At 39.6% G+C, this 14288-nt stretch overlaps 1 protein-coding gene across 1 annotated transcript in view; it reads left to right on the forward strand.

Moving 5' to 3' along the window:
• Positions 1 to 14006, forward strand: part of LOC108576200 (neuronal acetylcholine receptor subunit alpha-7-like) — a 216268-nt gene extending 202262 nt beyond the window's left edge. Inside the window, exons 5-12 of the mRNA XM_017939144.1 lie at positions 1460 to 1640; positions 3519 to 3594; positions 6367 to 6561; positions 8164 to 8250; positions 10039 to 10148; positions 10908 to 11049; positions 11742 to 12139; positions 13740 to 14006. Coding sequence (XP_017794633.1) covers positions 1460 to 1640; positions 3519 to 3594; positions 6367 to 6561; positions 8164 to 8250; positions 10039 to 10148; positions 10908 to 11049; positions 11742 to 12139; positions 13740 to 13907 — 1357 coding nt within the window. The 3' untranslated portion in view covers positions 13908 to 14006. The remainder of the gene's footprint in view (positions 1 to 1459; positions 1641 to 3518; positions 3595 to 6366; positions 6562 to 8163; positions 8251 to 10038; positions 10149 to 10907; positions 11050 to 11741; positions 12140 to 13739) is intronic.
• The last annotated feature ends 282 nt before the right edge of the window (positions 14007 to 14288 follow it).

Raw genomic sequence — 14288 nt, forward strand, 5'->3', positions numbered from 1 at the left:
CGTACAGAGGAGGTTGTAAGTACTCTTTTTCTGTAGAATCATTGGCCTACGTGTGCAACGACCGTGCTTTCGTCTCTACATGGACAACGAATTTATTCATTTCGATAACCACAATTTATCGCGCAGACACGCAGCAGAAATAAATCAGACGCTGTCTAGCAATTAGAATTTACCGTCTCTGAACAGACGATCAGGCGCATTGTTAAATTTCTGACCGCAAAACGGGACGATAAATAGACAGTGAAATTTATTCATTTATAACACGTGATGGACAGTGACGTAAAAGCTAACTCAATTACCTTTGAATGCTCCGATACACGGTTCGAACAATGCAGGTTCTTCGGGGAAAGTGTAACATTGCTGTGATGTTTGAACTGATCTCGTCGGTTCCTCTTTATCGTTGAAATGCGGATTAAATGAAAATTTTAAATTTTAAATTAAAATTACCTATATTTTATAAGTATGTTGTTGGAATTTACGCGAATGCTTGGAAAATTGATCGAACGTAAGTTTGCTGAAATGACAATTCGGTCGTTAAGAGAAAAGCGTGAAACGCAGCGCGCTTTGTATCGCTGCAAATGTGACAAATCGATCGCCCGACGAAACGAAATTGGTAAGTAAATCCGGTGTAATTCAATATTTCAATTTTCGGATGCACCTGCAACGAGAACGAAGAATCGTTAGAAACAAAAGAGTTAGGGAGGAGAGAAACTATTTTCTACCTTAAATGCAAATAGTGGAAAGACGTCGAAGCGTGTAAACACCTCTCCACGAAATCACGTGGAAATTTTCCAGTATAATTTCCATTCTTTGTCATTTTCGCATTATTTAAATTTTTAATGCTCAGTAATCCAAGCTGAACGATATTTCCTACATGAATTTGCGTTAAACCAACAATATGACGTTTCATGGCGAAGAAGAATCAACCAAATCCTTTCATAATTAACCAAAATTCATCACTGAAAAGTCAAGCCTATAATATAGATTTTATAACTCTGTATTACAGTGTTTGTATATTTTTGGAAGTAACTGTAGTTCGAATATCTTTTCAACACCCCCCCACGAAACCACGTGAAAATTTTCACATTTTTAATCCTCGGTAATACGAAACTTTTAACCGCGAGAAGCTGAACAAAATTTCCCACAGAAAATTGCATCAAACCACCAATACAAGGTTTCACAGCAAAGAAGAATCAACCCAAACTTTTCACAATTAACCAAAATTCATCGCTGAAAAATCAAGCCTATACAGTGTCTGAGTATTTCTAAAAGTAACTCCCAAGAACACGCCGTTTGAATGTTCAAAGCGTATCTTTCAGGTTCGTACACTTTCTGTGTAACAAGCTGTACGGTCTCTCCCCTATTTTTTGAACCGTTTAATCAGCTACTAAATATCAGGCCAGACGTCGTTTGAAGAATCAATCGAACCGCGTTTAACGTTAACGATTGTTCGTTACAGCGCGGACGAAGGGTTCGACGGCACTTATCCGACGAACGTCGTCGTGAAGAACAATGGGACCTGCTTATACGTACCGCCCGGCATATTCAAGAGCACTTGCAAGATAGACATTACCTGGTTCCCCTTTGACGATCAACGCTGCGAGATGAAATTCGGCTCCTGGACGTATGACGGCTTTCAGGTAGGGGACACCGTGGAAAAGGGGTCAGCTGTTTCTACGCTCATTTTCCGTTTGCCATGCGTTTAAGAATTCCTTCGAGCCGGAACGAAAAGCCAGGTTTTTCCCCTTGGTTTACTTTCACCGTGGAGAAGAGCAGCCCGATTTAATTGAAATTAAATAACTCACCGAGGATTCTCAGTTTGTCGCTTTACTTCTGTTTAATTGTTGGTTCTTGCTTTATCAACTTTTTTCCAGTCTGTTTTTCTTGTGTTCAGATTTGTCGCGCAAGACGAGAGTTGTTGGTTTGAAGAGTGGTAACGGAAGGGTGATAATTGTTCATTTTAACGAAGTTGTTCTTTTTGGGAGACAGAAAATTTGAGAAAAACTTCGTTTGAGTTTTGGGACACTTGAAATTTACTCGAGAAATCTATCGAAATTTACTAAATTTGATTAAAATTTACCGAAATCTACTAAATTTTACCGAAGCCTACTGAATTCTACAGACGTCTACTGAAATTTGTTAAAAATTATTAAGATCCTGAAAAAAATTATTCGTTCTCTAATAAAGTCTCCAACTATAATTTTTACTAACATATAAAACGCTAATTTCCCACACGAACATAACAGGTGTCCTAATATACTTATAAACGCCTCTGCACTTCCGTCAGTTTGGAAATGTTTCATCGACAAAACTGTTAAATCCGTAAATGCACAGGAGCCACGTTGTGCTTTCAATGCTGGCAAATCTGAACGCGGAACAACAATATTTCGAAAGAATCGTGGAAAATGCATTTCAGGTAACGATAACAGCGACAGCCTGGCTTGCAGAGAATTCTCAGTAATATATGTAACTTCTCGCTAGCTGTTTCTCTTGGTTAGTATTATACAATGACCGTGCGTACCAAAATTTCTTCGATAGCTTCGAAATTTCCGGGGGAGAAGAAAAATACGAAAGTTTTCTGCATACTTTCCCTCACTTTTCTTCTCTCTAAATTTGAAAAATTATCGTCCGTAAGAAGTGTTATCAATTTAACCCGGGGAAAATAGCTGGAATATTTGCAATTTCGCGAATTTCCACGAAACTTCTCCAGATTGTTGGAACACAGAACCCGGAAGGGTTGAGATATTTGCAATTCTTGTAGTTGTGTGTACGGTGCCGAAAACGCCCGCCCTATCTTCATTTGTCGCTCGTGATCATTCTGAATAATTAAAATTGAGGATGCGAATTACACGGTGCGACGGAATTCGAGAATGCTTGGGGGTTCATTAAGGAGGACAATAAGCAGAACGAATTAGCGAGGGGCGAGGAAGAAAATGGAGGAAAGTGAGAGAGAGAGAGACGGGGAAAGTGGAATATACGACGCTTTCCAATGTTACATTCGATTTGATGTATAACTCACGAGAGATCTAAAATAGTATTCCCTTCTCGATCATTCCCTTTCTCTCTCGACGACACCGAGCTTTCATAATTCACAGCTTAATATTGACATGTGCTCGAAAGTAGAACAACTTGGAAAAATCATTCTCGACGTAAAGTGTCTCTCTAAATGACTAATTAATTTCTCCTTTAATTCGCAATATTTTTCATTAGAGAAATTGATCAGTTGCAGTTGATTACCTTCGAGATACTGTCAAATGAAATTGCAATAATTATCATCGAGGCTTTCGTTGCATTCGGTGCAAACACACCGATAATTACCACACTTTTTCCATAAGGACACGACTACACCCGAAAGCCTCGATAATAATTACGCCCCGGGCCGTGAAACCCTTAAATCTTCGAAACTGCGTAATTTACTCCGACGATTAGTGTAATAGAAATGGTAAAATTGACTTCGTCGAAAGGACGAAAATTGTTGCACACTGCGGTGATAATAATCTGGTGATAAATTTCGACAGTTGGACCTGCAACTGCAGGACGAGGCCGGAGGTGACATCAGCAGTTTCATCACTAACGGCGAGTGGGATCTGTTAGGTGAGTTTTTACAACCCTTATCGAGGATCGTTTCCTCGCACGGTCGAGTAGTTTGCTCGTCGTGAAAGCAATTCCTGGACGATTAGCAATTCTAAATTCTCCGCCGGCAAGTTCTGGGACACAAAAGGACCGGTGTGTGATCAATCGTTTCATAGGTCGACACCAGCTGCATCTTACTGCCGACCAGGCTTTATCTAATCTAGATTTTCATCAAAGCTACACGTGGTTGCAACGTTTTCCCCGGCTGAAAATTAATTAGAAGTTCCCGCGTCTCGGTGAAGTCTAATTGTTTCAATTGCGACCAACTTATCTTACGCGCGCGATGATAGTGCACGTTTCCAGATGGGGAATAGTTTCTCAGATAGTTCCACTGCCGGCAGAGGTGAGTCGATCGTTCGCGAATATTTCTGACGCGTTCGAAAACCTTCGATCGTTCAAACATCTTCTCTTTGGTCGAGGTTTGCCTACGGAGTTCTTTCGAAGTTACGGGGAGAGAAGTATTTAAAGGGTTGGACCGTCTCTGAGACCTGAAAATGATAACTTTGGCTTCTTTTTTTTTTTTAAGAAAATAATTGAAAATAAAATCTTTTCATATGGGATTTATTAAGAATGTAAAAGTATTTTTTTTCTTTTAATTTCTTTACAAAATAATCTTGAACTCTGTTTGACAATTAAAGGACAGAGTAAAATTGTTTTATCTTCCCCCCCTTTTTTTTTTCAAATAATTGACTCGATGGAAAAATTTTCATAAGGGCTCTATTATATTACCCTTAGAGAACACAAAAGAATGTTTTCATTCAATTTCTTTACAAAATAATCTTCAATTCTATTTGACAGTTAAGCGAGAGAGTCGAATTGTTCAACGATGTATAGTTTGTCCACTAGCGAGCTGAATTATTTACCGTCATACCGCACAGCACAGTGCAATATTTGCTCCGAATGCAAGGTTCCTTCAGTGCAAATAAATCCGCACAGTTCCTTTTCTCCAATGCATATTCCCCGGTTATTCGCTAATTCTACGAAATTGTCAACAGATCAACAGAGTTTCGTTTTACTGTCGTTTTAATGGAAAGTAAATTCGACAAACTCGCAGGACCATTACGCGTCTAACCGATGTAATCAGTCCATTTACATATTTTTATACCGTCGCGTAAATCCAATTTAATCCTTCCGCAATTATCGGCGTGTAACGGCGTACATTTTGTATCGATTATCTGTAACAATTATTTATTTTTGCTGTTTGCCCTCTTCTAATTAAACGCACGTACATTTCCCCCCCTCTCTTTTTCCTTCGCCGGTGCACATATCCACATCTACCTTTTTTCAATTTGAAAATACAAAAAGGAAACGTTAATTGAGAAACTTATTAATGGAATTTCTTAGGAAACGCGGCGGAATACCGAATTTTTCAGCTGCGCCCAAGAGAGAGAGAGAGAGTGTAGTAAAGAGGAATTTATGCAAATTGTAAAATAGAAGCGACTGGAGTCTTTGAGCACGTATACCTTTTATTTCCCGTGTGGTGAATACGGTGTAAGATTCTCTCGTATGCATGTATGGACGTAGGACCGTATACATAGGAAGGTTATGAAGCCGTTGGCAGAAATATATCTTAAGTGACTTCAGCTGCGACAAAATGTGGTTGTAACTGAAGAAACACTTGAAAATAAAGTCGTCGACTCACTTCCGTTATGTTGCCCGAGATAATTCAAGTGCATAGTGCTCGTCGCATAAAAGAGTTGAGTCATCGCTATCGAGCCCCGGTCTTTTATTCACAAACTCCTTCCTTGTACAGTGAAATCGTCGTCTCTGAGCACTTGGCACTTTTCTGCCCGTCGCGTTATAATTGTTGCATTGACCTCACTGTCTCGCGTGTTACGTAATCTCTACATGGTAGAAATTTCAGCAAAAATTCTACGTTAGTTTTGTCGTAAGCTTGATGAGGTGTCGCCTAAATTCGAATTAACGCGTTCTTTGTCTGACGATTTTAGGTAAACTTTTAGAATGATCCAAACACGTTTTTCTTTGAGAGGTTAGACCACCTCTGAAGTTTGAGAAAATAGAATTTTTGTTTTAAATTGATAATTTATAGTTTTTAAAATAATTTTAACGAAAATTTTCTGTGATTTTCCAATCTCTACATGGTAGAAACTTCAGCAAAAATTCTACGTTAGTTTTGTCGTAAGCTTGATGAGGTGTCGCCTAAATTCGAATTAACGCGTTCTCTGTCTGACAATTTTAGGTAAACTTTTAGAATGATCCAAACACGTTTTTCTTTGAGAGGTTAGACCACCTCTGAAGTTTGAGAAAATAGAATTTTTGTTTTAAATTGATAATTTATAGTTTTTAAAATAATTTTAACGAAAATTTTCTGTGATTTTCTGCCATTAGAGCCGATTTGACGAAGTCAGTCGTGAAGATTTAATGAAATTAAAGCATTCTCTGTCAGCCTATTTTAGGAAAACTTTTGGAATCATCGAAACACTCTTTTTTCTTTTATTTTCAAGGGGTTAGGCCACCTCTGAAGTTTGAGAAAATGGAATTTCGTTTTTTGCTTAACAGTCCAAATAATTTTAACGAAAATTTTCCAGTTTAACGAAGTCAACTAGTAATCGAAACTTCAGACGCGTTTTTCTCAGAACGACACTCTTGAAGACTACAATTTTCATCCTCGTTATTATGCAAACACTTGACAGTAAAGATTCTGCATACGTACAATCGATCTTCGTTCGGTTAATCTGTCGATTTGTCTGACAAATTGCTCTTCTGTTACAGGGGTACCTGGTAAAAGGAACGAAATTTATTATAATTGCTGCCCGGAGCCCTACATAGATATAACGTTCGTGGTGATCATCAGAAGGCGGACACTTTACTATTTCTTCAACCTGATCGTGCCATGCGTCCTGATTGCTAGTATGGCCGTTCTGGGATTCACCTTGCCACCCGATTCCGGCGAGAAGCTTTCTCTAGGCAAGTTAGATAACTGTTCTGCATGATAAAGGATTAAGCATAGTTTCCGTATCATTGAAATTACGGTAGAAAGACGCTCCTACACTCGAGGGACCGACTATTCATCCACGAGCATTTTCCATATCTCAGAGCACAAAAGAAAAAAATAATTCATTTCAAGAGATCAAGGTACAAAATAAGGTATACCTTCGATCTTCAAGGTAATTCAATCTTTCGCGAAAATAACGAGTAAAAGAGTAAATTGCTCTCGTAAACAATTTACACCGATAAGTATACGTAATACAGTTGAGTTGATAAAAACGTGGAGTAATTATTTAATCAGAATGTGATCACGAGGGCGTGTTCGCGAAGTCATAGCATTATTTCGTTATAAGTTCTCCCCCAGATTCCGGTGATTACTCTCTCCTGGGAAGTTCAAATCGCTTGGTTGCATAATTCCAATTCCTTGCAAGCTTCAAAGCACACTATAACATCTCACGTGATTAGATTCAGTCGAGTTCTCGTAACGTATTGAATTGCACGGGAGATTACAATCGTGTCAATCGCGATCATAGACATTCGCATATATATATATATGTGTATCAGTGAAATACTACAATTTATCGATCAATCTTAACGTGTTTCAAACACACGGAAAACGCTTTTCCCTTTAAGCAGGGCGAATTGTAAACTTCCTGTCGAACTAACTCTCCAGATGTTCTATCAAGTTTGCCTTAACTAACAATCACTGCATTTACACAAAATAGACGAAAAATTCATGCTGTACTACATATTGACAGTCTTCAAAGGAAATATTTTTACAGTTCATTATCTGAGGTTCATCGAGAGATTTTGCTTTCTCAGAGAAAATTAAGAGTTAATTCGTTGTTGGATTGCAAGTCTTTAGTACACCTCAGAATTTCGAAAGGAAGATCGTCGAATTTAACGAAATACACTCGTAAGGGAGGGTCCTTAAGTGATAATCACCGATATTGATCAAACTTTGATATATGGTAGCACTCAAGAAAATATTTGGCACGTATTTTCATTTATTTTTCACGTTGAAGGGTGAAAATCACCCTCGAAGATTTTGGTAATAGACGTATTCGGTCGAAATTATTTATTATTTTCTGAGATTTCAAAATTTCACGGTCCGGAGCGTAATTATCATCGAAACTTTCGAGTGTAAGCCGTGTCCTTATGGAAAAAGTATTCCTTTGATAAGGAATACCTAAGTAAAGTTTAGTAAAGGAATACTTACACTTGAAAGCGTCAATAACAATTATCTTCTATCTTTCAAATTTCTCTATCGAGAAATCTCCGTCAAAACGACTAAATGAACACAGAATAAATAGTAACGAGGTGTACCCGAGACTTTTATAACGAATAACAACGAAGGGCCTCTGTGTAATGCTCAAACGAACAATAAAAGTCGCGGTTTTGTAGTTTGAAAGCAAAAGTTCACGTAGCCTAAAGTAGGAAAGGTCAGAGATACCTGCTACTGCTTTCGAGACCCCTAGGGTCAGCAGCTGCGAGCTCTTCAGCCTGTTGTGGATTAATCTCGTCTGGTTAGCGTGTTGGTGTACAACGATAATTAATTGGGCCAACGAACCTCTTTTGCAGGGGTAACTATTCTCTTGTCCCTTACTGTGTTCCTGAATATGGTGGCCGAGACAATGCCAGCGACGTCGGACGCCGTACCTCTGCTGGGTAAGTCCGTGAATTTCCGACCCCTTTTTTCTATTACATCGTTTTATCGGCCAGTATGCCCTCAGAGTCTGCCCCCCTCTCTCTCCCTTGCTCGAAATAAAGTCAGAGTTTTTTTTTCGGACACGGTTCGTCCGGCGAACAATGGACCTGTGTTCGCAGATGAAAAGGGCTGATCATTCATTCATCCATAATTCACCTGAGACGTGAAATATTGGAACGTTATCCCGAGACCGGCAGGATAACATTTGTTTTTACAGAATGTCCTGGAAATCGTACAGTTCTTTCCTCCTTCTACAGATCGTCCTAAGAATTTCCATGTACTTCGCGTAGATTTCGCGTTGGGGAAACCGGTTGGATAAATTCGCCGAGTGCCGCAGTCGCATCGGTGGAATTTTGGATCGAAGCCCGCGGTGGAATTAAATAATACAGCGGGAACCTTGATTATTGTCGTCCTTTGTTCGTTACACGAACGCTCGATCACCTGAACGTTCTATCCCTCGGAAAATGTATTTTCTCCGTGCGTAGCTTCCGATAGCCGAACATTCTAGCCCACGGAGATGATCGGTTTATTTCTTTCAACGAACGTGTCAAATTTTGTTTAACTTTCAGACCAAGTGATTGCGGAACAAAAGACGACAGACTAGACGGAGTAGTATCCTTAACCCTCACCCGTCCCTCGTGCCAATTCGACACACTTTTCCGGTAAAAAATTGTATCATTCGGCTATTTGCAGAAAAAAATGTTTCTCTATTTTCTACATTCGATAAAAGAATTTACAAAATTAATTATTTATCTCTTCACTTGATTGACTTTTTACTTATTAGAGCAGCGCTTAACATGTGCACGGGGTGATTTTTCAACCAATTATTATTTTCCAAAGAAATTTTCAAGAATGTGGTAAATTACTTTTTCGTAAAACGTATACAATTATTAGAATTCGTGAAACATCTGTCACGGCATTTCTGAAAAGAAATTCAATCATTTACAGCGTTTTATAAATTCACTTTCAGACAGATATGTGAAAATCTCAATGACGTATTTCGAGTCATTCGGAATCCAAGTGAATCCGACGCAAATGTGTTAAGATGCGAAACTGAGGGACGGACGAGGGTTAACGAACAGTTGCTTCGTTTGTGAACGAAAGGATCGATAAATCGTCCAATGCCGGCAAACATAAACACATACATTTTTCCTAAAAGACTGAAATCCTCGCCAACATATTTCATCTCCATTTACGATACGATATTTTCCATGGAAAAAAAATTCGACATTGTCACGACGTATTTTCTCCCGCGATTTATTATCATCATCTTCTACGGAGCAAGGTGAAAATCCTTTGCCGTTTCCTCGGGATACCTTCTCGATACGAGGCTTCCGCACAAAGATCTTGGAACCTTCGTATACGTTACTCTGACCGGTGCATCGTATTACGAGCGAGGCTTATTGTGCAAGGATCCTTTATCCTCAGCTGACGATCCCCTATTGCAGTCAGGACTCTCTCTGCTCGACTGACAGTGGTAGGAGTCGGTTGACAGTAGTAACAGATCGTACGGGCAGACGCGGAGTTCGAGAACAAACATTCTCATTGACGTCTTGATCGGGAATGGTCGAGGCGAACGTTTGATGTTTTCATTCAGCGTAACATGGAAATGTGATCGATCCAGAATTTCGTATCGAAACGCTGTTTGTTAAACGGCGTTATGATTCTTTTTTCCAACGATTTTAATTTGAAGCAGTTCATTGTTACAGCTTCTAGACGGGTTCATGACACGTTTAATGTTTCCACAGGGACATATTTCAACTGCATTATGTTTATGGTGGCCAGCAGTGTTGTCAGCACCATCCTTATTTTGAATTATCATCATCGGAACGCTGACACTCATGAAATGTCCGAATGGGTAAGCAATTGTACGATAAGAACTTTCGGTTTAGTTGCTTGTATATCGGATCATTATTATATCATGAATTTTGTTTAAATTGTGAAATATACTTTCGACGAAATATGTGTTTCTGGTAGAGAAAAAAGAAAAAAAGAAACGAAAAGGACAAAGAGAGATTTAATCTTTTCTTACAGATATCTTACATCGTGATATTGTTAAGCTTATAACATGTTTCAATGTTTCACTTAGTTACTATGACTAAAATCAGGGCATTTCTATTGTTCTCTGCATCCTCACTACGCGGAGTGTGTTCCATAGACGATCCTATCGTAAATGTGACTTTAATTAGCGTGAGCCAATGTGCTTGGAATTACACTCTAGGTTTACTTCGATCGCTAACTCAATTTATCCTTTTGAATGATACTATACTTTTCCTCCTTGCATGGATTTTGCATTGTCTCGTGCGCTCCGTAATCACGGAGACGCGGCGTTATCAGTGTGTGTCATTAAATTCCTCAGTTTGTACATATAACAGTCGAATTGCCATAAGTGAAATGAACTGGTAGTTTGTTTCTGGTTTTTATTTATTTTTTTTCCCCTCTCTCTCTCTCTATGATTTCGCATAGAAGCAGTAAGAACGCAGATGAGAAAAGAGTTAAACGCTTAAATGAATTAGTATATATCGCTTTAGCTTGTAGAAGGTTTAGTTTCTTTTAGACGAGAATTTGCGTGTTTTTGAAATTGCACAAAGAATGATATTTTCGATCGGATTTTCAGGTGAAAGTGGTATTCCTTTATTGGCTGCCTTGTATACTTCGTATGTCACGACCAGGTGATAAAGAAGAAAGGGAGGCACAAAAGTCTCAAAAACCATCTCCAGTCACCGGTAATTTAGTGACACGAAAAAGCATCGACACAAGTACTGACAACATTTATCTACTATCTATATAGATGTTTTACTGTGTCACACGTACACCAATTTCTTACGTCACTCACTAGCAAGGTCCTCACAGTACACTCCAGGGCACACACCTGACTTATTCAAGTCGTGTGCATGTGTGTACCCGTATTTGAATAACGTACCGATGTATTGTTAAAGAAAGTAAAATGTTGGCAGAAACTAACCGTCCACTTTTCCATCTTTCAACTTTTCGCCTCTTCTTCCGTAGGCATACACCTCGTACACTGCTCGAAACAATTAGAGAATACTGTGAGAAAATATTCGGGTCAGGAAAATCGTTAAGAAAAAGAATCTGTTTCTTCAGATTCGACGATATTCAAATTTGCCCTTCGACGATATTTTTCAAAAAATTTCCAGAAATTATATACAACATTGATTGGCACAACAGCCTGCAGTATGTGATCCTCTAATTGTTTTATTTCCAAGTATCTTTGTTCGTTTCATCCATATTTCCCTGTAGCAGAAAGATTGCCCGAAAAGTTGTTTCCCTGATTCGACAGTAAATCAGTTCGTAAAGTGTTCATTGACCCATCTTTGTCTAATTTCCTATTTCCCAATCCGCGTGTTTGGAATTACGAAGTAAAAGTACGACAAAGCAAAGTTGCTAAACGATTCTTCTTTTTCTTTATTAACATATTCCATTGGTATAGGTGCTAGCAAGAGCTACGGTGACCTGGAGCTTCATCAAAGGAGCAGCAAGTCCCTCATAGCGAATGTCCTGGACCTTGAGGACAATGCTCTGGCGTCCCACAACAATCTCCTGAATAATGTGTACAGTACCCCTGGCCCTCATCATCATACGATGGGCCACGGGCACAGTCACATACACACGACGCCCCACCATCATCACAGCCATGCTGCAACGCCACATCATCAACACTCAACGCCACTGGCACACACCTCTTATCCGGGGGCGCATCAGATTAGTCACACGCCGCACCATCATCAACATCCACCGGAAACGCCTGGTCCACAGGTCGAAACTATACTTCAAAACGCGTGTTTCTGTGCCCGTTACGAGCTCGTACTGATCCTCAAAGAAATTAAGGTACGTCTCTAACTTTGGCCCCCGTTTCACTCGGAATCGGAACATATCCCAAATTTTCCCATTTCTGGGACATTTCCCATTTCGAGTGAAAGTCAATTTTGAAATCTGTTGGAAAGTTCATCGCTAGACCGCGGATTTTCGTGCATTTGCAGGAAATTTGAAGATACAAAATATACAAATTATAGTGCTTTTTACTTTTTTTCTTTTTACTTTACATTGTAAAGTTCTAAATTTGCATAAAAATCCTAAAAATCCTAAATCCTCTTTTACAAACAAACGTCTGCAGTTTATTCAGTTGTTCAACGTTTACGAAGTTGGGTTGCTACTTAATTTTTCGTCGATGGATAACACGATAATGAGAAATAATAACGAGAATCGCAATTAGCGAGCTCCTCAGGAATATACATACGCAGAGATACTTGAGTTAATTACCAGCAACTGTATGCTCACTTTAATTTGCTCGTAAGTGAAGAAACTTTCGTGTAAAGTCACGTGCAGCGTAGATAATAGCTGCACGTTGTCTGCTGACGAATGTGGAATCATTCTCTGTCGCATAAATCTGTAGAATTCTCCAATCAGAATTGATACGACAAACTCTTGAAATCTGTCTGTTGAAAGGAAAGTTAGAGATAATTGGAAGACTCGGTGTGTATTCTAAAAAGTGTCAAAAAGTTATTAAATAATCTCTGAATTTCTTTCACGTGAAAATTTGACGGAGTAGAAATTGAACGTGCAAGCACAATTTTTCACCGGATAATAACTATCAAATGTGACCACGGAGATCTTCAACTTTGCCGGCGACTACTTATATGCTTACTAGATTGATCCCAGAGGAGAACAGCGAGAGAGTTAGGAAGTCACAGGACGATCAAAGTTCAGGAGGGAGACAGTGATGAAGGATGAATTAGAACTTTCGGTGCATACTATCGTGATGCTTTATATTAACGTATTCAGCGTAGCAACACATGTGCTCGGCGTAATTTCAAACGTACGCGAGGGATTCTTAATTACACATTAATACTTGAGGGATCAACTCTAATATGGAAAAGATATGACTTTGACGGGCAGTTGCTTCAAAGACCCCCTCTAATCCTTCTTTTTTTCTAAACAGAAGATTACTTTTTCAAGTCTCCCTTCAATGTTAATAAATAATTAAAAACCGTATCGTATCGTTTATGGAAAACTTGGAAGCGCAAAAATACACCGAATGCACGTAACAAGCAAAGATATATAAACAAACCTAAAATATATTACTCGTAGAAATTGCTAGAACGTATAATACATAATAAGCAAAGAGATTAATTAATATTTAACGAATGAAACAATCGCCTATCAAGCTTCGATTTTTGAAAATATGAATCTGCATAAAAATCCTCAGTCCTCGCATCAATATCTCCCCCATCCTCCACACCAAGAATCCCCGCAAATTACCTCATTCCCACCAAACAACCCTCGAAATCACCGTCGATCCTCGCCAACCCCGATATTTATCCACGACAACCGTCCAAATATCTCTCCTCGTTCACGCTCTCTCCCATAAAGAATCCATCGAACCCCAACAACGAGCGATATCAACCTGACACGAGGCTTCCTGTTCCAGATAATCACGGATCAGCTGAAGTCCGAAGAGCTGAACACGAAGGTGACGAACGACTGGAAGTTCGCGGCGATGGTGATCGACAGAATGTGCCTAATCATTTTTACTCTGTTTACCATCATCGCCACCATCAGCGTCCTACTTTCGGCGCCGCACATCATCGTCACGTGATTCGGACGTGGCCAACCAGCCACCGGAAGGCCGGAGGTCGACGAAGCTCGTGTACGAGTGCGGCGTGTCGGTGAGGACGCCGATGAACGCGAACACGACGACGACGTGGACGACGACGATTACGATTACGATAAAGACGACGACGACGACGATCTCGGACACGCTGAGCATGCCAAGATTCCGAGAACGACGTCCACAACGACGTTTATTCTATGCATGGACGTCACGCTGATCAGGCTTGTGGCTCAGAGTCGTGCGTCGCCTCGTTTCAGAAGATCCGCACCGTGATAGGAAGAGAAAAGAAATGCAAAAAAAAAAAGAGATAACAAACCATGCGAGGACACTAGGCTCTTCATATTCTTTACGATATATACATATATA

The sequence above is a fragment of the Habropoda laboriosa genome, unplaced genomic scaffold (assembly GCF_001263275.1).
Source record: "Habropoda laboriosa isolate 0110345459 unplaced genomic scaffold, ASM126327v1 scaffold212, whole genome shotgun sequence".
In the NCBI taxonomy this organism is placed as follows: Eukaryota; Metazoa; Arthropoda; class Insecta; order Hymenoptera; family Apidae; genus Habropoda; species Habropoda laboriosa.